Here is a 27,066-nt window from a genome sequence, read left to right on the forward strand (position 1 = left end):
TGGTATCTACCCCCTGCTCTACATTCTCTAAATAATATAATCAGATTTACCCAAGATTTAACTATATCTGATCTTATTTTCACCTGATGCCTACTACTGCCACCTGCCAGTATTATGAAGATAGAAGCCTTTTGGAAACCCCCTGGGTCAAATAAAAAGGAAGGCAGGTCCTGCCTTGTGTCTGCACACAGCAGGTACTCAGCAGATGCTGGTTATATGAAAAGTTTCACCTCTAAAGCCACCCCTGCTCTAACAAAAGTAAGGCACCAATAGGATTGAGAAGGAGGGCATTCTGGTAGCAAGGCGCTGAACCCCATTTACATTCACTCAATAATAAAAGGGGACAAACGAAAAGATAAAGGTAAAACTCGTGGAGATGAGCCTCACAGGTTAAGGAGCAGCTCTTTCACCTTCCCCTTTGTAGTTGGAACAACCTAACTTTATGCCGCTGTTTCTCTGCTTCATTTCTTCTCCCTCAAGAGCTCCTGGTCCTTTGCTCCATTAGCAGATGGTCCCCCCAGTCTCCCCAGTAAAAGTTATTGTCACTTACTTCTGTGAGAAATTCTAATGGCTCATCTCAAGGAGGACAGGGGATCTAACAGCATAAGGTTGATAACAAGACAATAGAAAAGGATTAGAAATATTACAAGAAATGGCATAATAAGCTCTGCGGGTTGATATGATACCCCAAGGAATTAGAATTCACACATAAATGTTAGCTGTAACACCTTTATTTCAAAAATGACTACAAGAAAGGATTTCACAGGTACACAATTTTTAGGTTTCACTCACAATAACACTGAATCAAAAACAGTTTATCCTGCTCAAAATTTTGGCCTGAGATATGTTCATTTGAACTTTAATGTACTTAAATTTCACATTTTAGAATTACACATATGAAAACACTAGAAAAGTCTCTCAAAGCCTCACTCAGGTCCTATTTACTATTCACTGACATAAAATTGGTTGTGACATGACTTTTCAATCCCATACAGCAAATGAGAGGAGGGATTCTAGAGGCTGAAAGAAAGAAATGACAGATAACTGCAAAGGAATAGAAAAACTACCATGGAACTCAAAATGAGTTGATGCAGTCATTTGCAATGATTCCATATATGAATTTCAACAAACCTAAATAGGACCTGAAAGAAAACATAGACAATGACTTCTGAAACAATAGCATTATCTCTAGTAGATTCTGTTTGTAAATGCAGAGAGATGTGTACTCGGTTAAATGATCCATGTAAATGATTGGAATAAAGTAAGAACGTATTAGGTTTAAAAGAATAACGGTTGTCTGTAACACAAAACCCACAATTCTTGGTAAATAAGACATTACTATATATACACTGCTGATGAAATATAAGAAGCATTATCATAAAAAGAATACAGCACCTTTTTTTGTCCACACATGATTAAAATCTTAAAAGCTCCATCCTGATAAAAGCACCTAAATCATGGAAGCACAGCTTAGTCAATTTTCTGCTGCACAAAATTTTATACTGTGTTTTGAGTAATCACAGTATCGATTAATGGGTGCAACTAACTGCAAAACCTTCTAAAATCATAAGAGTAAGAGACACAGAGTCCAGAATCACCTCCCATATATCTGTATTTCCCAAAATGTGGTCTGTGGAACAGCATAACTGAATCTCCTGGTGAATGTGTTTTAAAAATGTTGATCTCCAAGTCCCAAGTGAGATTTCATAAATCAGAAACTGAACGAGGGATCAGAGAATCTGTATGTAACTCAGCACAGTTACCCAAGGATTTCTAGTGTAATATCTAATAACTGATCACTAGTTGAAATGCAAACTAAATACTCTAGTCAGGCGAAGAGTGGCCAGGGCTGTGAACTAGCCCTTCCTCAGCTTGTTAAGGCTTGACACTTCTCAATACTAGATTACAACAAAATTAAGTTCTATGTTAGTTTCTCAAAGAAAAAGGACTCTGACAAAAAAACCTAAACTCTAACAAGTCCTAGCTAATTTTTAAAACAGCATAAGCATTTTTAGTCATATAGGTGAAGCTAGAAGAAATGAATACTCACTGGGGAAATTTTAAACAATTAACAAAAAGCATTTGATTTGAAAATGGGGAGGGGGCAATGATAGCTCGCCTGAGAAGAAACCTGCTACCTTGCCATGCATACAACCCACCTTTGAGTCTCTTCCCCTTGTCCGACCCCCTCCTCCCATTTCCCACCAGAACTGGGGGAAGCTTCCATATCTGTTTTCCTTTTTATCTGAAAGAATTAGCCAAGAGCAGTGAAGACTTGGCAAAAACAACAAAAACAAAAAGGATAAGGAACCCCTAAAAGCAGTTGGAGAAGTGGCAGAATACGACTGATAACCAGAATGCAAATATATTTTTAAAAAAAATTGGTTGAAATGTTTAGGCTGATCCTTAACACTTAACTTGACAAACATGTTTTGCTTGGCCAGCATAATGTCTTAAACAATTCTGAATTCACTGCCAACACACACACACACACACACACACACACACACACGATTTAAAAAAATTCTTTTCCTGAAAATTGCAAATTGGAAGAACTTGAAAAATAAACTGCAACACTATGCTGCAGTTACGTATACTGCCTGCCTCTCACCAGGTATGTCTCCCACAGTTTGCCCAGTGGGTACTGGCTGCCACATCATCTGCCAGATTCTTTATAGGCATTTTCATAGGCCACCAAACTTCAAAGATTTAAGGCAAAAATTCAGCTTCTCTGTGCTTCATTTCCTATTTGTAATGAAAATTCTTAGTACTAAAGAAAGAAGTCACATGTCTTCAAATCACCTTGAGTTCATTATAGATTTTCATCCTTAGCTATAAGGAGAGTTATTAAAAATACTGATGCCTGGGTTCTGCTCCGAGAAATTTTGATTTATTAGTCTGATGAAACCTGAGGATCAGACTTGCATAAAGCTTACCAGGTAGCCCTGTTGGGCCAAGAGTGAGAACTCCTGCCTTCTGAAAAGTGCAAGCTGTTATTGAGTATAATCTCCCAATGTCAGTCTTCACATATGATTTTCTTGATAATTCAATCATCTTTTATTTTTTAATAGGTTATTACTTTTAAAAATCTACCAAAAGCTACTTACAAACTAGAAAAGTGTGTTCTAGTTTCTATACTTCATTTTTCCTTCAACACAACTGAAGAATGAAACACTAAGGAAATGAAGGAAAGCTATCCTATGAGATAAAACTTAGGCTGCATAAATAGCTCAAAAACAATAAAGGCTCACAGTGGCAGACATATATAGATATATATATGAAATCACATTGAAAATTACCAATGGACTAAGCAAGAATATATATATATATATATAAACAGTTTTCCTAAGACATCCTAGTAATGGCCCAATTTTTATCTTAAGATGAATTCTAAATTATTGCCTCTCTTAGAGTGTTCCATTAGGTAATGTGCATTCATATTTTGACTTCTGATCATGAGTAATGCAAACTAATGCCATCTAATTTTCAAATAGTAAGACTACCCACCATTATATCTGAAAAGCACATTTTCAAAATGATTTCACATAATAATGATTCCTATTTATTGGACTTCTACTATGCACCAGATCACATGGCAGATCTCAAATCAGTTCAACAGCCTCACAAAGTTAAAGTTAATCATTTTATCTCCCATTTTACAAATTTAAAAGGTACATCTCCGAAAGCTGTAAAACATATATATGATCACTGAGCTGGCAGGTTTTAGTACTTGGGTTCAAATCCAGATCTACCTGGCTCCCAAACCAATTATTTCCCACTAAACTTACCTGTTCTAATCATCACATCCCAGGAAAGAGATGGTTGTTTTTAGTTATCCCTATCGACCCAATAATAAGCATAGAGATTTATGACCTGCTTCACATCACAGAGCAAGTAATAGGAACCATGATCATAACCTGTATTCTCACTCTCCACTCCATGTTTTTTCAAAGAGCCAAATCACAGTTCACATGTTGCCATATCAAAACTATATTGATGGTAGTAGTTATGCAGTACTTTTGGATAGAAACCAAATGCTTTTGATTTTTGAGAATCTTAAATATCACGATAAGTATGGCTTAGCTTCAGCAAAGGTCTGGTATATTCCAGTCTGTTCCCGGTCACCAATGAATCAGGTTTCAGGTTCAACTTTTGTATCTTTTGATACAGAATCCTTTCATGAACCCTATGTGAAACAATGCTGACAATTAAAGACACAAATACTTGGGCCCACATCTGTCCTAGGTGTCCTGACACTGCCACTAGGCAGTCAGCAGAATAGACTGAAGAATGGTGAACATCACATTCTCTCTCTCTCTGTTTCCTGTATTGGCAGAACTTTAGAAAGACTAAATCATGAAAGTCTAGCCAAAAGCTTTCATCTTCATGAGTACTGCTAGTTGAGGCAGGGTCCCAAGGTAGCCTATCATTTCATGTCCTGGTAGAAAGTTTCTCCTTTTTTGTTAAGCTGCTGATGCCACATCCTTAATCCTGAATTTTGAAAGCTGTGTCTATAATATGTGTGGCCAGGAAGTGATTCTTCAGCAAAAGTTGACATACCATAGCTTCCCTGCAACAGAAAGCAAACAGGCTTTAACACCTAATAAACATGTCTCATTGAACAATACTTACTTAACTTCCTTTCTGAAGCAACTCTTAAAGAGTCACTTGAATTCTATCACTGTGGATAATTCTCAAAGAAATTGCATTTCTGTTTCCTAATGATCTTCAAGCAAAGCAAGCACCTCATTTTATTAAGTCTTACTACCCAGAGGACTTATTCAAAGGGGAGTTAGACTATAGCTAAAATTGAGGACTTAATTATTCCAATGTGAAAGAACTCTGCTATGTTATTAAGCCTGAGCTCAGTCTCCTAAGTGCCAATGGCAAGAACAAATAGATGTCAGAGTTATTTGTTTTATTAAAAAATGACAGGAAATCAAAAATCTATCAAGTAGATGTGTCAACAGCAACACCACAAGCATTATTGGCTAGTGAGATTTATGCACCTTCATTTTGGCTCATGACAAAAATTACCTCCTAACTTTTCTTTTTTTTAATATTTATTTATTTATTTATTTATTTATTCCCTTGTGTTGCCCTTGTTGTTTCATTGCTGTAGTTATTATTGTTGTTGTCGTTGTTGGATAGGACAGAGAGAAATGGAGAGAGGAGGGGAAGACAGAGAGGAGGAGAGAAAGATAGACACCTGCAGACCTGCCTCACCGCCTGTGAAGCGACTCCCCTGCAGGTGGGGAGCCGGGGTTCGAACCGGGATCCTTATGCCGGTCCTTGTGCTTTGCGTCACCTGGGCTTAACCCGCTGCGCTACAGCCCGACTCCCACCTCCTAACTTTTCAAATTTCAAGGGGATATCCAGGCCACAGTTCTATCTATTTATTTATTTATTTATTTATTTATTTATTTATCAAATGTAAATACTGACAAGACCATAGGATAAGAGGGGTACAATTGCCACCACCAGAGCTCTGTATCCCCTCCCTTCCCCTGATAGCTTTCCTATTCTGTACCCTGTGGAAGTATGGACCCAGGGTCACCATCGGGTGCAGAAGGTGGAAGGTCTGGCTTCTGTAATTACTTCCCAGCTGAACATGGGCATTGAGAGGTCAATCCATACTCTCAGCCTGCCTCTCTCTTTCCCTAGTGGGGTGGGGCTCTGAGGAAGCAGAGCTCCAGGACATACTGGTGGGGTCATCTGTCCAGGGAAGTCCGGTTGGCATAATGGTAGCATCTGGAACCTGGTGGCTGAAAAAGAGTTAACATATAAAGCCATACAAGTTGTTGACTAATCATGAACCTAAAGGCTGGAATATTACAGATGAAGCTTTGGGGAGTCTCTACAACTATCTGTCTATATTTGTATATTTGCCTTTTTTTTTTCTGTGCTGTCATCTCTTCCTTTCTAAGTCACATATACACCTGTTACTACATCCAAGTGTCACTCTCATTATCATCTTTTCTTGGTCCTGATGGAGTTGGAGTTCAGAGCCTTCTGGTCATCTTCCCCCTATCATTTCTCCCCCACTGGAAGTATGAATCAAAACTGTTTTGGGGAACAAAAAGTGGGAGGTCTGGCTTCTATAATTGCTTCTCTGCTGGAAATAAGCATTGGCAGGCTGACCGATCCATACCCCTAGACTTTTTTTTTTTGTATTTATTTATTTTTTATTTATAAAAAAGGAGACACTGACAAAAACCATAGGATAAGAGGGGTACAACTCCACACAATTACCATCACCAGAACACTGTATCCCATTCCCTCCCCTGATAGCTTTCCTATTCTTTATCCCTCTGGGAGTATGGACCCAGGATCACTATAGGGGTGCAGAAGGCGGAAGGTTTGGCTTCTGTAATTGCTTCCCTGCTGAACATGCAGGTTGATCCATACTCCCAGCCTGTCTCTCTCTTTCCCTAGTGACGCAGGGGTTCTAGGGAAACAGGTCTTTAGGATATATTGGTGGGGTCATCTGCCCAGGGAAGTCCAGTTAGCATCACGGTAGCATCTGGAACCTGTTGGCTGAAAGTTAACATATAAAGCCAAACAAATTATTGAATAATCATGAACTTAAAGGCTAGAATAGTGCAGATGAAGATTTGGAGGTCTCTGTTTTGTAGATAGTTAGTAGGTATATTTTAGTTATATTCCAAAGGGCCCATGACTATACTAGTGATTTTTTTCCCTGACATCTGATATTGTCTGGGAAGATGATGTCATGGCTAGTAAAAGGACCAGAAAGCTGGATCATGGAAGAGAGTAGCTCCCTAATATGGGAAAGGTGCATAAATATTGTTAACTGTAAACCCCATCGATTTGATGTGATCTGGGGCCCATATTCAGCTTAGGAGCCTGTGTGACCTCTGCATCACTGTAGATCTGAGCTCACATTCTGTGGTCATGAGTAAGAACATTCCAATCTGCCCCAACTTCAGGGGCCATCTTCCTTAGGTGGAAGATAGAGTACAGTATGCTGTCCAGCCTTCCTTCGGAGGATAGAACATTCTCTACCGTTGTTGATCCACGTTGAGGGCAAGGTCCTATAGGGGCCCACAGAGGGGTCTATTGTGTTGTTCCTGATAAGAGGTGACCAGTAACAATGGAGAGAGGGGTCTATTTGGGGTCTAGGCCCATCATGTCTGCTTGGGTATCTCAGGACTCCCTGCCTACTGTGGGAAATGGGCCCACTGTCCAGGAAGTCCAGGCCATTGTTTCCATGAGCGAGTTGACCCCAAGTTCTCCCCCTCCAGGGCAGAGACAATGGCAGGTCCCTCCTGACCTCATGATTTTTAAAAAAAAATTTTCTTTATATTTATTTATTCCCTTTTGTTGCCCTTGTTTTATTGTTGTAGTTATTATTGTTGTTACTGATGTCGTCATTGTTAGATAGGACAGAGAGAAATAGATGTTGGTATGCTTCTAAAAACCCCTTCTGTTTCATTAGTTTAATCCCCCCTGCTTAACACTATTCTATTTACATAACCACTTCATTCTATTTACATAACCACTGTTAACAAGCACCACCCTCCCTCCAGGGCATTAGTGGTTCAGTGATAGGATTCTCACCTGCTCCGCCCCCTCTCCTTGTCATACCCTGATTTTCACCAGTCACTTTTCTCTCCACCCTCTCTGCGTCACATCCTGTTCACACCCTACTTGGGAAGTATATATAAAGACAACATTGTTCGTTTTAGTTAGTTGTTAGTTTAGTCTAGCTTGGTATAGATTGTGCTGCGTCCTGCATGAATAAAGAGATACTGCGTACAGCTCAACCATGAGTCCCTGGTCGTCTGTCTCCCGTCAGTGAAGCTCAGCCCGACAAATAGAGAGAAGAGAGGAAGACAGAGAGGGGGAGAGAAAGATAGACACCTGCAGACCTGCTTCACCGCCTATGAAGCGACTCCCCTTGCAGGTGGGGAGCCGGGGGCTGGAACCGGGATCCTTATGGTGGTCCTTGCGCTTTGCGCCACTTGTGCTTAACCCGCTGTGCTACTGCCTGACTCTCCTGAACTCATGACTTAATGATGCATGGTTTCCCCGGACATGGCACCCTTTCTGTACATGCCACTCCGTCCCCTTAAAACAAAGGTCATGAATTACTGTGTACTGCCAACTTGTAACCCACCACAAATATCCTGGTTTTACTCAACTGCTCCCTTCCCCCCTGCCCTGAAATGCCTGTAATTTACCCCCAGAGAAAATTGCATTGTGAGTCCATGACCAAGCCTATTACGGTAACTTTCCAGTTGTGATCAAATACTCTGTAGGTCAAGACGTAACTATGCATTGTGTTTGGGTTAATGATTACCTTAATCTTCTCCCTGGACTAGGGGTACATCTGCTTGCTTGTATCCCCCAATAAACGAGCTGACCCTCAGAGGCTTCTCCCAGAGCTGACTGTTTGCTTGTCTCTCCACACACTATGCCCTTGGCACACAGACCCCCCTAGATCTCCCAGGGGGCCACTTCACCCTCCTCCGCCAGTGGCCAGGGAGGCGGGGGACCTGGAGCGACCTTCATCTAGAGCCCCAGCTGATGGGGTCAGGCCACAGAGTTGTATGGATACTCTTTAATGTTAGGTCCAGCAGCAATGTGGCCATATTTACTTGAAGTAGAAATCATTTATGGTAAAGATAACAAAGTTTCCTTGCATATATTTGTGAGAAACAATTTTTATTTTTGAAAACTGGCAAATCAAGGAAGTTTTACATAATATCTATACAGTCTGCCACATCAACAGAACTTCTCTATGAGCTTAAAAAAAGATACCTGTGCTGCTGGCATTTTTTAAAAAGATTTTCTTTTAATTTTTTTTACATTTATTTGTTTTCCTTTTTGTTGCCCTTGCTGTTTTTTATTATTGTTGTTATTGATGCCATCGTTGTTAGGACAGAGAGAAATGGAGAGATGAGGGGAATACAGAGAGAAGGAGGGAAAGACAGACACCTGCAGACCTGCTTCACCGCCTATGAAGCGACTTCCCTTCCAGGTGGGGAGCCGGGGGCTCGAACCCAGATCCTTATGCCGGTCCTTGCGCTTTGCGCCACATGCGCTTAACCCGCTGCGCTACTGCCCGACTCCCGCTGCTGGTATTTTAATGTGTTAATTATAATTTGATATTTTTATAATTTAAATAACATCATCCAAGTGGTAGCATTAGAGTTAATGTAGAGAAACTAAACTGTCACACCATTACCTTAGGAATAGAGGGAAGATGTGACAAATGCTGCATTAAAAAAGGTTAAGCAACTTCCACAAGAATCCCTTATCTTATTTAGAAGAAATCATGCTCAAATCTAAGGGGTCAGAATTTTTTTTTTTCATAAAGAACTAAATATTTTAGGTCTTGCAGGGCATAAGGTTTTTGTCACAGCTAGTCACTCTGATGTTGTATTTAGAACATGCCAGGAAGAGAAGTGAATTTCAATAAAACTTTATTTACAAATGAGACACCTGAATGAGATTGGTCAGTAGACTACAGTTTGCTGTTTTCTACTCTGTAGTTAAAATTTCCCCCTTTTTCTCTGAAGCATTTTATTGCTCATAAAGCAATATACTCCCATATATAAACACTAATCTATTTTTCATATTTATCTTTTTAATTATCTTTATTTATTTATTGACTATAGACAGCCAGAAATTGAGAAGAGAGGGGAGATATAGAGGGAGAGAGACAGAGAGGCATCTGAAGCCCTGCTTCACCACTTGTGAAGCTTTCCCCCTGCAGGTAGTGACAAGGGGCTTGAATGAAGGTCCTTGCACATTGTAACATGTGCACTCAACCAGGTGCACCACCACTGGGTCCCCATTACTCCATTTTCCATGCAGTTAACTTTGAATTAAAAAGTTCTATAAAAATAGGCACAAGTTTGTGAATTCTTTGCAAAAATAGTTGAGAAGTGAAGTAAATAAAGGAAAGGAATAAACTGGCAACAACACCAAAGCTTCAGAATGTTCTATATCATGTTTTTTGTGATGTTTAGAAAAATGAATGTATTTTTCAAGACATACAAAACTGAGCACCTATAACTAGCAATTTAATTTGTACACAAATAGTTCTTCAATGACACTGAGAAAAACAAATACACAAACAAACAAAAACAACTTAAAACCCCAGCAATCGATTCTAACTTACACGCTAATTGTAGACTTATATGGTAAGTGTATAGACTCTTTAATTTTTTATGTATGGTCTTCTGAAAAACTGGTTATAAATCAGAGTGTAAATTATGTAAGCCCCTCAGGAACTCCACCACATTAAATGCAACTGCTCTGCACTAAACTCTTGACTACCTTATCCAGTCTTCAACTATTTAAATAAATAAAGGAGAATAAATTGACTTTTACAAATAATACCAGATCCTGAGTTCACAGCTTAGCTCTCAATCACAGTGAAAATAAACAACAGGTTGAAACAACATGCAATTCTTATTTAGTTCCCTTTTCACCAGCAATGTTAAATAAATACCCAACTGGGAAATTTAAAACCTAAATTGGTCTCTCTTAAATTTAAGTTTCTGTATTTATTGAGCTTCTAGCACGATTCAAGCAGCAATACAGGGGAAAACACAAAGAGGATCAAGATGTCAAAATCAAGGAAACATCACCATAGCAAAATCAATCTAACTAATCTTCAGTCAATAGAACGTTTGATGACAGTTTCTAAATTGTAACTATTAGCTTCCTCAGTGCCCCTGCACTAATCTGTCTTCACCCAGATGAAGACATGTAAAGCAACTGTTCTCAAAGTATAGCCCCTGCACCACCAATAGCAGCAACAATACCTCTGGGGAACTCAAGAAAAGTGTACTCAGACTCCACTTCAGACGAACTGAATCTAATGGACAATCAGGGTATTCCTGTAGATGCAACTCTCTTTTTCTCTCATTGAATTCAGAGCTAATTTTAGATCCCACTCTCTGAGGTAAGAGGGGATCTGTACCCAGGTGTATGGCCAGTACAGCTGCTTAGAAAACTAGCCTGAAAAACAGGGAAATGTGATCAAGTCCTTCTCTACAATGTTAAATAAAATCAATGGGGTTTATAGTTAACAATATTTATATCCTTTTCCCATATTTGGGAATTACTATCTTCCCTGATCCAGCTTCCTAGTCCTTTTTCCAACTATGATACCATCTCCCAAGACAAAACCTTGAATCCACCTCCATGTTAGCTGTCAGACATAGGCAAAAACTAGTGAAGCCATGGGCCCCTTGGAATATACCTAAAATAGACCTACTAGCTTTTTCCAAAATGGAGAGCCCAAATCTTCATCTGCAATATTGTTGCCTTTAGGTTCATGATTAGTCAGCAATTTTTTTTCTGCTGTATATCTTAATGCTTTTTCAGCCACCAGGCTCCAAATACTACCATGATGCCAACCTGACTTCCCTGGGCAGACAACCCCACCAATGTGTCCCACCAATGGAGCCCTACCTCCCCAGAGCCCTGCCCGACTAGGGAAAGAGACAGGCTGGGAATATGAATAGACCTGCCAATGTCCATGTCCAGCAGAGAAGCAAGTACAGAAGCCAGACCTCCTACCTTCTGTACCTCATAATGATATTGGGTCCATATTCCCAGAGGGATAAAGAATAGGAAAAGCTTTCAAGGGAGTTGATGGGATACAGAGTTCTGGTGGTGGAATTGTACCCCTCTTATCCTATGGTCTTGTCAATATTTCCATTTTCTAAATAAAGTTTTTTTAAAGAGGGTATTTGTATAAAGGAATGCTACAGACTTTTGTGTATTAATTTTGTAGCCTGACACCTTACTATATTGCCTGATAATTTCCAAAAGCTTCCTCGTGGATTCTTTAAGTTTTTCTATGTATACTATCACATGATCTACAAACAGGGAGAATTTGACTTCTTCTCTTCCAATCTGTATCCCTTTAATTTCTTGCTCCTGCCTGATTGCTATGGCAAGGACTTTCAACACTATGCTGAATAGTAATGGTGATAGTGGGCAGCCCTGTCTAGTACCTGATCCAAGGGGAAATGCTTCCAGTTTTTCACCATGGAGTATGATGTTGGCTATAAGTCTGCTATATATGGACTTCACTATCTTGAGGAATTTTCCATTTATTTCCATTTTTGTAGTGTTTTGATCATAAAGAGATGCTGGACTTTGTCAAAGGCTTTCATTTGCTATGACCATGTAGCTTTTGGTGTTGGATTTATTGATGTGGTGAATCACGCTGTTTGATTTACATATATTAAGCCAAGTTTACATTCCTGGGATAAACCCCACTTGGTCATGATGAATAATCTTTTAAATATACTGCTGTATCTGGTTGGCTAGAATTTTGTTCAGTATTTTAGCATCTATGTTCATCAGAGATTATCGGTCTGTAGTTTTCTTTTTTTGTTGTATTCCTGTCTGCTTTTGGTATCAGAGTTATGTTGGCTTCATAGAAGCTGGAAAGGAGTATTCCTGTGTCTTCAATCATCTGGAAGAATTTTAAAAGTAGAGGGATTTAACTCTTCCTTGAAGTTTTTATAGAATTCACTGATTGTCAGAGATGCAGATAAAGACAATAATGAGATACCACTTCACTCCTGTGAGAATGTCATACATAAGAAAAAGTGGCAGCAACAAATGCTGGAGAAGTTGTGGGGACAAAAGAACTTTCCTGTATTGCTGGTGGGAATGTCAACTGGTCCAACCCCTGTGGAAAGCAGTCTGTGGAGAAATCTCAGAAGGCTAGAAATGGATCTACCCAATGTCCTGCAATTCCTTTCCTGGAGATATATCCTAAGGAACCAAACACCTATGTTCATAGCAGCATAATCTGTAATAGCCAAAACCTGGAAGCAACCCAGGTATCCAACAACTGATGAGTGGCTGAGCAAGTTATGTTATATATATACAGTGGAATACTACTCAGGTATTAAAAATGGTGACTTTACGGCTTTCAGCCCATCTTGGATGGAGCTTGAAGAAATCATGCTAAGTGAGATAAGTCAGAAACAAAAGAATGAATATAGAATGATCTCATTCACAGAGAGAAGTTGAAAAACAAGATCAGAAGAGAAAACACTAAGCAGAACTTGGTGAGAGCGCCGAATCCTAACCACTAGACCACCAGGGAGCACTCTAAGCAGAACTTGGAATGAAGTTGGTGTGCTGCACCAAAGTAAAAGACTCTGGGGTGGCTGTGGGTGGGTGGAGGGTTCAGGTCCTGGAACATGATAGCAGAGGATCTAATGGGGGTTTTACTGTTATTTGGAAAACTGGGAAATGTTGTGCATGTACAAACTACTGTATTTACTGTCGACTATAAGACATTAATCCCCTAATAAAGAAAAAGAGGGTAGATGTAGTATTAAACTATATTTAGATGCCATTTCAACATTATTAATGACCTAACACACAATATGCCTGTGCTAAATAAAATAATATTTTTTTAGCCTTCACTTTATCAGATGAGACCAGGCATGTTCAGAGTGATATGGCCGTAGACGTCTTCAGTTTATCAATATGTGTTGAGTATACAGAGCCTTAGCACTAATCACAGAGTTAAATCTATAATCAAGTTTTATAATGTTCCAATTTTCATTCATAGGCCTGGCCAGCATGCTTTGAATGCTTAAGTATATAAATGGTCCTTTAACTTCTTTGGTTAGTTAATTACTATCAAATTTTATTGCCATATATCACAGAGTAAAAAGGTGCTTATAGGGACCCGACGGTGGCACACCTCATAGAGTGTACATGTTACAATGTGCAAGGACCCAGGTTTGAGTCCCTGGTCCCCACCTGCATGGGGAAAGCTTTGCCAGTGCTGAAGCAGTATGGAAGGTGTCTCTCTGTCTCTCTCCCTCTTTATCACCCCCTTGCCTCTGGACTTCTGGCTGTCTTTATCCAATAAACAAATAAAGATAATAAAAAAAATTTTAAGGTGCTTACAATAAAATCACATGTAGAGAACTATGATTTTACCCCAACATGAGAAAAGTTGAGGCAATTCTAAATTACCAAACACAGTGGCTGCTTAACTCAAGGTTTTTTTTTTCTTCTCTAAAATGATAAAAATCTAAGTCCTATAAAGTTTGTAAATCCACAATGTTCATTTAACTTAGATTTTATTCTCATTGAAATAACTTTGTACTGCTCCTTTCCTTATAGAGATCATTCTCCATAAAGTAGATAATAAAAACTTAAGAATTTAGTAGTTCTGAAATTCCCCTGCTGTCAACCTTAAAACATATTAAAGCTGCTAGAAGGTGCAGTTCTTCCAACCTGTATCCATGATAGACATTACTAATCAGTCAAGGCACTCTCACCCAGAACCAAAGAATTCCTCTCAAGGACTAGACCTGGACGCAAAAGGGGGCAATTATGTACAAATGTAAACAGATAGTTGTAGAAATGATAGTTAACCCATGTCTTCAACCTTAGAAGAACTGCTTTGGTTTGCAACAGAGGGATTAGGTAAAACTGTGGAATTATACCTCTGTTGACATGTAATTTTGTGAATTAATATTAAATCACTAATAAAATTTTTTAAAAAGATTGATTACTTCTCACTAGTATTTCAGGCAGCAACTCCCAATTGGTGGGGACACACCCAACTGATAAATATACATTTAAGTTCTTTTCTTTTTTTACTTCCAGGGTTATTGCTGAGGCTTGGTGCCTGCACCATGAATCTACTGCTCCTGGAGGCTATTTTTATTTATTTATTTATTCCCTTTTGTTGTCCTTGTTGTTTTATTGTTGTAGTTATTATTGATGTCATCGTTGTTAGATAGGACAGACAGAAATGGAGATAGGAGGAGAAGACAGAGAGAAAGAGAGAAAGACACCTGCAGACCTACTTCACTGCCTGTGAAGTGACTTCCCCTACAGGTGGGGAGCCAGGGGCTCGAACCGGGATCTTTATGCTGGTCTTTGCACTTTGCCCCACGTGCACTTAACCTGCTGCACTACCGCCCAACTCCCTGGAGGCTATTTTTCCCCCTTTTTGTTGCCCTTGTTGTTTTAGCCTTATTGTGGTTATTATTATTGTTGTTGTCACTGTTGAATAGGACAGAGAGAAACCAAGAGAGGAGGGGAGACAGAGCAGGGGAGAGAAAGACACCTGCAGACCTGCTTCACCGCCTGTGAAGTAACTGCCCTGCAGGTGGGGAGCTGAGGACTTGAACCAGGATCCTTTCGCCATTCCTTGTGCTTTGCTTCACGTGCGCTCCTTTTTTTTTTTTAAGTTTTATTTATAAAAAGGAAACACTGACAGAAACCATAGAGGGGTACAAAAAAAATCATTATCTTTATTTATTGGATATAGACAGCTAGACATCAAAAGGGTAGGGTGAGGTAGAGAGAGAGACAGAGACAGAGAGACACCTGAAGCCCTGTTCCACCACTTATGAAGCTTTCCACCCACAGGTGGGAACCAGGGACTAGAACCTGGGTCCTTGCACATTGTAACATGTGGACTGCCATAATATATATTTATTTTACTGGGCAACCAACATGTCCCTTTTACATTCCTTTTTTCTCTAGTTCAGTAAAGTCCTTCTCCCCCATGTGGTCCTAACAATAAAATTAAGCTTCAGTTAATCCTGGACTACAGTTTCTATAAGTTTAAGCCATCTTGAAGTTGAAATCATGGTGGATTGTGCTAAGCAGTTTAAACTATTTGAATGCAGTTGTAACATAGTATGTAGTGAAAACTTGCTTCAAAATCAAAAAGCCAAGTAAATAAAGGTACTGAAGAGATAATGAAACATCTGTGAGATGCAATCCTACTTATAACTGGGAAATGTACAGTATGAATAGCCCAGGGAGACAAATGCATAATAGCAAGCTGAAAAGCATGAAAATATGGCTTTAGTAAAGAATTCTGATTTTGCTTTTGGTACTCACTAATGACTCTTTATTCCACAAAAGGGGCACCACACTGTTCCTTGAGCAGCATCTCCATTATTCTAATTCCCTAGAGGGAGAAGAAAGAAAAATCAAAATGCCATATTTCATGGACAAGCACTTTTACATATATCACAACTTTTACATGTATCAAGTTCCTTTCAAAGAATCCAAGTCACGCCATCTATCCATTAAAAAAAAAAAAGGTCATAGTCATACCTTGCATTTTTACATTATCTACTCAGCAGTCTCACATGCATTATCTCCACATGTGCTCAGAGAGTTTAGAATCTCCATTTTCAATACAAGAAAGCAGTCCAAAAGAAGTTAAGACATTTCATAAGAGTAGTTCAGCTACTAAGTGGCCTTGCCAGAGCTAGAATAACAATAGTAATGATCAATAATACACTCACTGCTATACACTTTATCCTGGATAGTGGATACCAGGCACACCATGAGATGCCCTCCAGGACTCAGGTTCCTCCTTTCCCCATCTGCCAGCACTGTAGGCAGAAGGCACAGTCAATGTCGGTCAGAGAAGCTGCCATGCCTAAAGTCATATTCCCTTCTTCAAGGGCAGCCCGCAACAAGTAAAATGAGTGGCTAGCAGGGTCGAAAGGTCTGCGCACCCCCTTCCTGCATTATGGGACACCTGTGAAGAGTATCTATCTGCATAGTTCCTCATAGGTTCAGCTGAGACTTTCATTGCAAGTGCATGAAGTTTAATGCCACTTTTTAAAAAAAGTTTTATTTATTATTGGGTAAAGACAGAGAAATTGAGGGGGAAGGGGAGAAAGAGAGGGAGGGAGACAGAGAAACACCTGCAGCTCTACTTCACCACTTGTGAAGCTTTCTCCCTGTATATGGGGACCAGGAGCTTGAACCCAGGTCCTCGCACACTGTAATGTGTGCATTTAACCAGGTGCACCACTGCCTGGCCCCTAATGTCATTTCTTTCTAACCCTGCTTACCTCACTCTCTCATTAAAGTTGAACCCTGATCAATAACCCCCTGTATGCAACACTCCATCTCTAGGTCTGAATCCTAGGACATATTGGAGTCCTTAGTCTATTTCTGGCTCCATTTCATGGATGAGGAATCAGAAATGCAAAGAGGAGTAAGTAGTTTTCCTAAATACAACTATTAAGTAAGATATCTGGGCAGGGAGACAAGCATTCTACTCTGGTTTCAGAGGTGACCTCCTCACATTTTCTCTGCTTCTACACAGATCAACCTGTCTAATCAATTATGTTGATCAGTCAGATTCCATCCTAGAGGAAAGCAGACATGGTGTCTTTCCTCCCTCAAGGAGAAGTTCAACAGATGACAGGATAAATGTTCATATAAAAAGATGAAGGGCCAGGCAGTGGTTCATCTGGTCAAATGCTCACATTACAGAGTACAAGGTCCCAGGTTCAAGCCCCTGGTCCCCACCTGCAGGGGAAAGCTTCATGAGAGGTGAAGCAGGGCTGCAGGTGTCTCTCTTTCCCTCTTCCTCTCTCTACCCCTCCCCTCTCAATTTGTCTCTATCCAATAATAACAAATAAAACTTAAAAAACTAATAATAAAAAGAAAAAAGAAAAGACAGGGTTATGATGTAATAATGAACTGGAGTCTTAAGGAAGTCCAAGCTAGCAGAGAGAAAAGGTATACGTATTCAGTGACTGAAATGTAGTTTAGAGAAAGTAATACTCTCTTTTCAGCCACCAGGTTCCAGATGCCAGCAAGATGCTGACCAGACTTCCCTGGACAGACGACCCCATCAATGTGTACTGGAGCTCCACTTCCTCAGAGCCCCACCCTACTAGGGAAACAGAGAGGCAGACTGGGAGTGTGGATCGACCAGTCAATGCCCATATTCAGCGGGGAAGCAATTACAGAAGCCAGACCTTCCACCCTCTGCAACCCAGGACTCTGGATCCATACTCCCAGAGAGATAGAGAATGGGAAGGCTATCAGGGGAGGGGATGGGATATGGAGATCGGGTTATGGGAATTGTGCGGAATTATACCCCTCTTATGCTATGGTTTTGTTAATGTCTCTTTTCTTAAATAAAAAATAAAAAAAAGAAAGTAATAATAACCACAGCTAACTTTACAGGTTCCCAGGCCTCCCTCATAAAGATTTTGATCAAGTTCTGAATAAGAACTTCAGTGATTTTCATGATGAGGCAGGACTAGGGGTACTTATTTATTTAGGTTCATTTATTTATGAGAGAAAGGGAAAAAAAGAGAAAGAGAACCAGAGCATCATTCTGGCATATGTGATACCAGGGAGCAAACTTCAGAGTCCAATATTTTATCTAATGTGCAACCTCCTCGGTTGAAAAAGTTGGGACTTTCTACTCAAGGATTTGTTCTGAGCCAGGGGATATCGAGTTATCGAATAATAAAAGGTATCTCTACAGAATAAAATAAAATATATTTAACATAAGAAAATGCTGTACAAAATGTAACATTCCCAGGAGGTTTCAGAAGGTCCTTCAGATTCTGGCTATTAACACAAACACTACCACTGTCTTGAAGAAATACTGATTAATCAATCTTACAGGATGCCAGGGAGTACTCAGTGCTGGCAGAATCAGAGCAGCACACTACAGGATGATGAGCACTGGGGCCAGTAAATAGATTTGGGTTCTGATCACAGATCTGATCATTATTACACTGAGTTCCTTAAGCTAGTCACTCTTTTTTTTAAATTTCTTTATTGGGGGATTAACGTTTTACATTCAACAGTAAATACAGTAGTTTGTACATGCATAACATTTCTCAGTTTTCCACATATAAAGATACAACCCCCACTAGGTCATCCACCATCCTGTTCCAGGATATGAACTCTTCCCTCCCCACCCACTGCAGAGTCTTTTATTTTCATGCAATACACCAACTCCAGTCCAGATTCTGTTTAGTGTTTTCTCTTCTGATCTTGATTTTCAACTTCTGCTTGTGGGCACTCTTATTTATTTATTTACTTATTTATTTACTTTTATTGAGAGGGTTAATGCTTTACAGTGCAGTCACTGTCACAGGCATATCATTTCATTATGTACCCGGCCCCCACAGTTCTTCCACCTGTCCCTACCACTGTCCCTTTTCCCAGAGTTCCTTGCTTTGATGCAGTACACCAAATGTTTCACTGTTTTCTCTCTCCCTGTCCCTAATTATTAGGTCCCACTTAAAAGTGAGATCATTCGGTATTTGTCCTTCTCTTTTTGGCTTACCTCTCTTAACATGATGTTTTCCAGTTCCATCCAAGATGACTCAAAGAAGACAACTTTAATGACTTTAAGAGCTGAGTAGTACTCCACTATATATATATGTTACAGTTTTTTTTAGCTACTCATCTGTCATTAGACATCTGGGTTGCTGCAAGTTTTGGCGATTACAAAACTGTGCTGCTATGAACATAGGTATACAAAGATCTCTTCTAATAGGTGTTTTTGTTTTCTTTTAATAAATCTCCAGGAAAGAAATTGCTGTCACTTTTACAAAAGAGAGTTCTGGGGATTGCAAGGCTACCTGGATCAGTGCTTTCTGCACACAAGAATTACTAAGTAACCCAGAAAATCAAGTGCCAATTTCCAAGCCCTACCCAAACCAACTCAATAACATTTTCCAGGGTTGGGTACTAGAATATGCAGATTTATAACATACCTCATTGTTGGTATGCATGAGACCCCTTCTGTTTCATTTGGTTTAAATCCCCCCTGCTTAACACTATTTTATTTACATAACCACTGTTAACAAGTTCCACCCTCCCTCCAGGGCATTTGTGGTTCAGTGATAGGATTCTTGCCTAATCTGCCCCCTCTTTGTCACACTCTGATTTTCACCAGTCACTTTTCTCTCCACCCTCTCTATGTCACACCCTGTTTCCACCCTACTTGGCAAGTATATATAAAGACAGCATTGTGAGTTTTAGAGTACTGTACCTTGAATTTAGCTTAGCTCGTCTTAGATTGTGCTGCGTCCTGCATGAATAAAGAGATACTGCGTACAACCCAGACATGAGTCCCTGGTCATCTGTTACCCGCCCGTGAAGCCAGCCCGGCGAAAACAACCTAACCCGTCGAAAACGACACCTCATGTGGTTCGAATACATAACTAGTTCATTAATTAGAATTTGTAAATAGTGGCTTAACATCTCCAAGATCCTTTCCAACTCTTCCAGTCTGGAAACTGACAAAATAGTTCTAATTGATCATATCTGGACATACAAAGAAATATTGTATTCTGAGATTCTTAGAGTTACTTTCCTTTTAAAGAATTAGAGGGGCGGTAGCACAGCAGGTAGTAAGTGCACATGATGTGAAGCGCAAGGACCTGTGTAAGGATCCTGGTTTGAGGCCCTGGCTCCCCACCTGCAGGGGAGTTGCTACACAGACAGTGAAGCAGATCTGCAGGTGTCTATCTTTCTCTCCCTCTCTCTGTCTTCCCCTCCTCTCTCCATTTCTCTCTGTCCTATCTAACAACGATATCATCATCATCAACAACAACCACTACAACAACATAAAAAACAACAAGGGCAACAAAAGGGAAAATAAAGTTTAAAAAAAAAAAGAATTAGGGGGAAGGAAAGAGGAATAGACAATGAAACAAACAATGGATGAAATTCAACCTAATTCATATATATATATATATATATATATTTTATATATATAAAATCATTTGCTACCAATTTTTATCTAAGAAAATATAATATTGTAGATTCAATTACTTCTTTTCCCTTAAATAACTGTTTTTTTAAATGAAGTTGATTACAAGAACCACTTGTTTTGTGTTTTTTTTTAAATTATCTTTATAATAGAGACAGAAATCGAAAAAGAAGGGAGAGATAGAAAGGGAAAGAGACAAAGTGGCACCTTCCACACTGCTTCACCACTGGAAAGCTTTCCCCTAGAGGTGGGGACTGGGGGCTCAAACCTGGGTCCTTGCACATTGTAACATGTGCGCTCAACCAGGTGTACCACCAGCTGGCCCGTAATATAATTCTTAAACTAAGATGTGAACTGTACTCACTTCCGCTGTTATTCAGTCAACAACAGATCCAGTTAACAGCCATCATGTACCCACTCTGTATTCTGCAGCTGAAATACTGAGCAAACAAGTCAAAATCCCTACTCTCAGGCAGCTGACAGATAAAGGAGAGCAAGACTTGATCCCAAAACGTACTACTTTGACATGTGTAATATACTGAACTGAAAACAAGTAAGACCCATCAAATTCTGAAATAGTTTTTTTAAAAAAAACAAAAAACAACTCTAGCTTAACTACCTAAAATATTTGAGATTAGAGGGTTGTCCCAGAAAGTGAACTATGCCCAGAGGTGATTGCTCACATCAGAAAGAGCTATCTGCAAGGCATGCAAACATCTATTTACCAAATACTTGCTCTATTCATCTTTCTGTGCATCGATTTCCTTCCCCTTCAAAGTACCAATCAGGGGCTAGACAGCACACACATTACTATGCACTAGAACCCAGGTTCAAGCCCTTGTTCCTCACCTACAGGGAGGAAATTTTACAAGTGGTGAAGCAGTGATGCAAGTATCTTTCTCCTCTCTACCCCCCCCCCCCCACACACACACCAATTTCTTTCTGTCCTATCTTTTTTTTTTTGCCTCCAGGGTTATTGCTGGTGCTCGGTGCCTGCACCATGAATCCACCACTCCTGGAGGCCATCCCTCCCTTTTGTTGCCCTTGTTTATCGGTATTGTTATTACTATTATTGTCGTTGTTGTTGGATAGGACAGAGAGAAATCGAGAGGGGAGGGGAAGACAGAGAGGGGGAGAGATAGATTGACACCTGCAGACCTGCTTTATCGCCTGTGAAGCGACTCCCCTGCAGGTGGGAGCCGGGGGCTCAAACCGGGATCCATATGCCGGTCCTTGCGCTTTGTGCCATGTGCGCTTAACCTACTGCGCTACTGCCCAGCCCCCCTTTCTGTCCTATCTTATAAAACAAATAAATAAACTTTTAGAGTAAGGGATAAATCCCAAAAAACTTTTTCTTTAAAATGCCCTAATTTCTTTTTCTTCTTAGCTCAGAATGGTATGTAAATCCAAACTTTACTGTCTTTGAATAGCATATTTATTTACAGGGTTCTTAAATGTCTGAAATTAAATTTGATTTACTTTTATTAATCTATGCCATTTTTTTTCCTCCAGGTTTATCACTGGGGTTTGGTGCCAGCACTAGAAATCCACTACCCCAGAGGCCATTTTCTCCTCTCTCTCTTCATCTCTCCCTCTCTCTCTCCTTCTCTCTCTCTCTCTCTTTTTCCCTCTCCCCCACTATTTTACTGAATATGACAGAGAGAAAAAGAGAGAGGAGGAGAAACAGAGAAGGAGAGAGAAAGATAGACACCTGCAGACCTGATTCACCACTTGTGAAGTGTCCCACTCTGAAGATGGGAAGTGGTGGCTCGAACCTGGGTCTTTGTGCACTTAAACTATGAACTATGTGCACTTAACCAGGTATGCCACCACCAGATCCCCTACCCCCTTGCCCCAGCCCCCATGTTAATTTAATTAATAGATGGGCCAAAGAACCTAGAGGGTTTATATACCTTTCCCACATTTGGAAGCTATTATCTTCCCTGATCCAGCTTTCTGGTCCTTTTTCCAGCCATGACATCATCTCCTCAGACAATAACTTGGGTCCACCTGCATATCAGAGGTCAGGCTGAGGAAAAAATAGTATAGTCATGGGCCCTTTGGAATATAACTAAAATAGGCCTACTAGCTATCTTCAAAATGGAGACCCCCAAATCTTCATTTGCACTATTCCAGCCTTCAGGTTCATGATTAGTCAACAATTTCTTTGACTTTATATGTTAACTCTTTTTTTTCAGCCACTAGATTCCAGATACTAACATGATGCCAACCAGACTTCCATGGGCAGATGGCTCCATCATTGTGTCCTAGAGCCCTGCTTCCCCAGAACCCTGTGCCACTAAGGAAAGAGAGAGACAGGCTGGGAGTATGGATCAACCTGCCAATGCCCATGTTCAATGGGAAGCAATTACAGAAGCCAGACTTTCTACCTTCTGCACCCCCATAATGACCCTGGGTCCACCCTGGGTTAACGAATAGGAAAGCTATCAGGGGAGGGGATGTGATACAGAGTTCTGGTGGTGGGAACTGTGTGAAGTTGTATCCTTCTTACCCTATGGTTTTTTCACTGTTTCCTTTTTATAAATAAAAATTAAAAAAAAAAGAACCCAGAGGGAAGAAAAGTTTTTTTGTTCCTCCACAATATAGTAAATTTAATTTCCCTTATCAATTTTTGTTTAAACAAATCTCTGGACAACAATTAAATGTCCCATTATTTTTAGGAAGAATATAAATGACTGTGTTAATTCTATTTTAAGTTTGTATTGCAGAGTGGGCATATAAATCTAAATAATATGTCTTTAAAGCCTAAAAAAAAAAAAAAAAGCAAAATCCTTCTTAGGAAGTTAGCATTAGTGAACTCTCCCTATCCATCTAAATTAGGAACGTTGCCACTTACTGAGCTGAACACTAATTGACACAAGTGAAGACTTTGTGGTTTGCCTTGGGAATTGAAAGACATTATTTATTGAATCAATTATGTTCACAATGTGACAGTTGATTTTTCTTTCACTTTTTCCCTCTTTCATATCACTTGAGTGTTTTAAAGTAGAACAGTTAGAAATAGAGGTAGAGAATGAGGGCAGAGAAAGAGACCTATAAAATAGCATTTAAAAAATCCTAACAGGAAGGATGCCAAACCATTATTTAGTACCTCCCTAAATAAGGAAGGACCGAATCAAAGCCCAATCAATAGAGTCCTTTCAAATGAAGTTCCAACTTTTAAAACTCAACCCCCAAGAGATCAGGCTTAAAGGGGATAAATTTACACCACTTATCACACAATGATGCCTGAAATGCAGAACAAGCATTAAGTGGATCTACCTTTATAGACATAGCTTAAAAGCTTTTTGGATTCACAAACCATAAACCAGCTAGATTTTATTATTTCATCCCCCTCTGATAATTTCTTCTATCACAATGCTATCATTCTCTATTTGCCAATGTGTAGGCAAGCAAGCTTTTTCACTGACTCATTTTCCTAATGTCAGAGCTTTGCTAGCCACAGGAAACGACCTGAGGGGGTTGGTGGGAGACAGTTTATCCAGAGAGCATTTGCTTTACCATATGTTCTAGCCTGGGTTTGAGCACTGGCACTACAAAGGAACATAATGCAAGGTACCAGGGGAGCTTCATGGATGGTAGAGCGGTGCTGTGGTATGTGCACTGTTCCTTTTCTCTTTCTCTCTTCCTCTCTCTTACTAAATTAAAAAGGGAAAAGAAAAAAAGAAAAAGAAAGAAAAAGAAAAGCAATCGGATCCATAAGACAGTTCATTGGTGATCTATATGCAAGAGGCCTTGAGCTCACTGTTAGTTTTTCCTTCCTTCCTTCCATCATTCTTTCCTTCCTTCCTTCTTTCTCCCTTTCTTTTGTTTTGTTTTTTTTTTCTTTCATCTCTGCACTTTTCAACTCAGGCTTATGGTGCTGCCTAGGAACTGAAGCAATAAAACCCTGGAGCTTCAGGCATGAAGCTGTCTTTTGCATAATTGTGCACCTGGGCTTTTTAAAAAAAAAAAAGTGGGGAAATGGAAGAGGCCAGGTGGTGGTGCAGCCAGTTAAGCACACAAAGTACGAAATGCAAGATCAACTCACAAGGATCTGGTTCAAGCTCCCACTTCCCACCTGCATGCGGAAGCTTCATGAACTGAGAAGTAGGTCTGCAGATGTCTTTCTCTCCCTCTTTATCTTCCCCTTCTCTTTCAATTCTCTCTATCCTACCCAATAAAATGGAAAAAAATATCTGTCATGAGCAGTGAATTTGTAGTGCTAAGCACCCTGCTCCAGCCTGGAGGAAAAAAAAAAGTGGGGGAGGGAAAATGGTAAAATCAAGAACTTTATTTTTATTTTATTTTTAAAAAGGAAACACTGACAAAACCATAGGATAAGAGGGGTACAACTCCACACAGTTCCCACCACCAGAATTCCATATCCCATCCCCTCCTTTGATAACTTTCCTATTCTTTAACCCTCTGGGAGTATGGACCCAAGATCATTGTGGAATATAGAAGGTTGAAGGTCTGACTTCTATAATTGCTTCCCTGATGAACATGGGCATTGACAGGTCGACCCATTAGTTTTCTGTATTCAAAGTTTCTTACTGCTATAGTTTATATTTTTTACCAAATGACCAGTATTTCTGTGAAAAATAACTACAGGATGTTTTGAGCATATGTGCAATACAAAATAAATGAAACACATGAACTTGAAAAACAAACAACAACAACAAAAAACTAGCCAAACTGTCTCTAAGACTTTAAGATTTTGTGAAACAATGAGTAGTGCTGAGTGTAGTATGCAAGCAACTATACCCTTATAATCTTATGGTCTTGTAAACCACTATAAATAGCTGATGAAAATAAAAATTTTTTAAAGTAAAAATAAAAGAGAATGAGGAGCTGTGAATCTAACTAAGCTGTTGAGATTACATGCCTTACAGCACCTATCAGGTCCTGGATTCAGTTCTTAGAACCACATAGGAGCATCATGGACAGTAAGTACTAAGTGAAGTCTAGGTATAGGGGGCAAGGAGGGCTTTGGTATTTCACTCTCTTGTACTCTTTCTCTGTCTCCAAAAATACATAATATAAACTGGGCATAAAAGTGGCACTGTACATGCATGAGGTATTGTGTTCATTCCCTAGAACTATAGTTAAAGAAAAAAAAAGTTCATTATAAGATAGGGTATGCAGACCCTTCTAGGAAAAGGAAGTATTTGAGTCAGATCCAAAGTGGACTTACAAGTGTGACACAGAAGAAAGGAAAAGACCAAGCAGAGTGAGACTTAAGTAAAGGGATAGGGCTGAGGAAATCAGTGCATGCACACACAGTTCAGCAGTTGCCTTCCCAAAGTATGAGAAAGTGGAATCAATGTAGTACTTCCAATCTTAGCACCTTTCCCGTATCTCCTCCCCTCATACACTCATACTCTTCCTTCTACCTTAGTTCTGCTCTTTCTTTCTTTCTTTTTTTTTTTTTTGCTTTTTTAAATTTAAAAAAAAAATTTATTTATAAAAAGGAAACACTGACTAAACAATAGGATAAGAGGGGTACAACTTCACATAGTTCCCACTACCAGAACTCTATCCCATCCTATCCCCGATAGCTTTCCTATTCTTTAACCCTCTGGGAGTATGGACTCAAGGTCATTGTGGGGTGCAGAATGTGGAAGGTCTGGCTTCTGTAATTGCTTCTCTGCTGAACATGGACATTGACAGGTTGGTTGATCCATACTCCCAGCCTGTCTTTCTCTTTCCCTAGTGGAGAAGGGCTCTGGGGAAGCAAAACTCCAAGGACACATTGGTGGGGCTGTCTATCCAGGGAAGTCTGGGCATGTTGCTAGCATTTTAAACCTGGTGGCTGAAAAGAGAGTTAACATACAAAGCCAAACAAATTGTTGACCAATCATGGATCTAAAGACTGGAATAGTGCAGGTGAAGAGTTGGGGGGGAGGGCTCTGTTTTGTAGATAGCTAGTAGGCATATTTTAGTTATATTCCAAAAGGCCTGTGGCTATACTAGTGTGTGTGTGTGTGTGTGTGTGTGTGTGTGTGTGTGTGTGTGTGTGTGTTTGTTTTTGCCTGAGCCTGAAATCTGATATGCAGGTGGATCCGAATTATTGTCTAGGGAGATGATGTCATGGCTGGCAGAAGGACCAGAAAGCTGTATCAGGGAAGAGAGTAGCTCCCAAATATGGGAAATGTGTATAAATACTATTGATTGCAAACCAGTCTGGAAAAGAGAAATTTCCCATGAGTGGTCACCCCACTTCCGGTTATCTTGTCCATCTCCAAAAATCTCTCCCTTTACACTGTCTGAACTGGAAGACGCTTTGAAGAGGGTTAAACCGGGAACAGCTGCTGGCTATGATAACATCACCCCAGAACTCATTCTTAACCTGGGCCCCGCGGCAAAGAAGTGGCTCGCTGCATTCCTGTCCCACATCTTGGAATCTGAGTCTATGCCCAAAGTTTGGCGTCGTGCAAAGATAATAGCAGTTTTGAAACCAAAGAAAGACCCAACACTGGCCGCCAGCTATAGACCAATTTCTCTCCTCTCCGTGTGTTACAAAC

The 27,066-nt window shown here is 39.9% G+C and overlaps 1 protein-coding gene across 3 annotated transcripts in view; it reads right to left on the minus strand.

Annotated features, from left to right (window-relative positions):
• Positions 1 to 720: 720 nt before the first annotated feature.
• The window catches only part of PRELID2 (PRELI domain containing 2), a 119,005-nt gene continuing 92,659 nt past the window's right edge, over positions 721 to 27,066 (minus strand). For 2 of the 3 annotated variants that reach the window (XM_060180325.1, XM_007533955.3), the window contains exons 6-7: positions 15,886 to 15,955; positions 721 to 4,570 (exon numbers count right to left, since the gene is read on the minus strand). In XM_060180325.1, the coding sequence (XP_060036308.1) occupies positions 15,896 to 15,955 (60 nt within the window). In that variant the 3' untranslated portion in view covers positions 721 to 4,570; positions 15,886 to 15,895. Of the gene's footprint in view, positions 4,571 to 15,885; positions 15,956 to 27,066 lie in introns of those variants that run through there. The other variant, XR_009547042.1, reaches the window with a different exon arrangement.

Source organism: Erinaceus europaeus, chromosome 2, assembly GCF_950295315.1.
Source record: "Erinaceus europaeus chromosome 2, mEriEur2.1, whole genome shotgun sequence".
NCBI lineage: Eukaryota > Metazoa > Chordata > Mammalia > Eulipotyphla > Erinaceidae > Erinaceus > Erinaceus europaeus.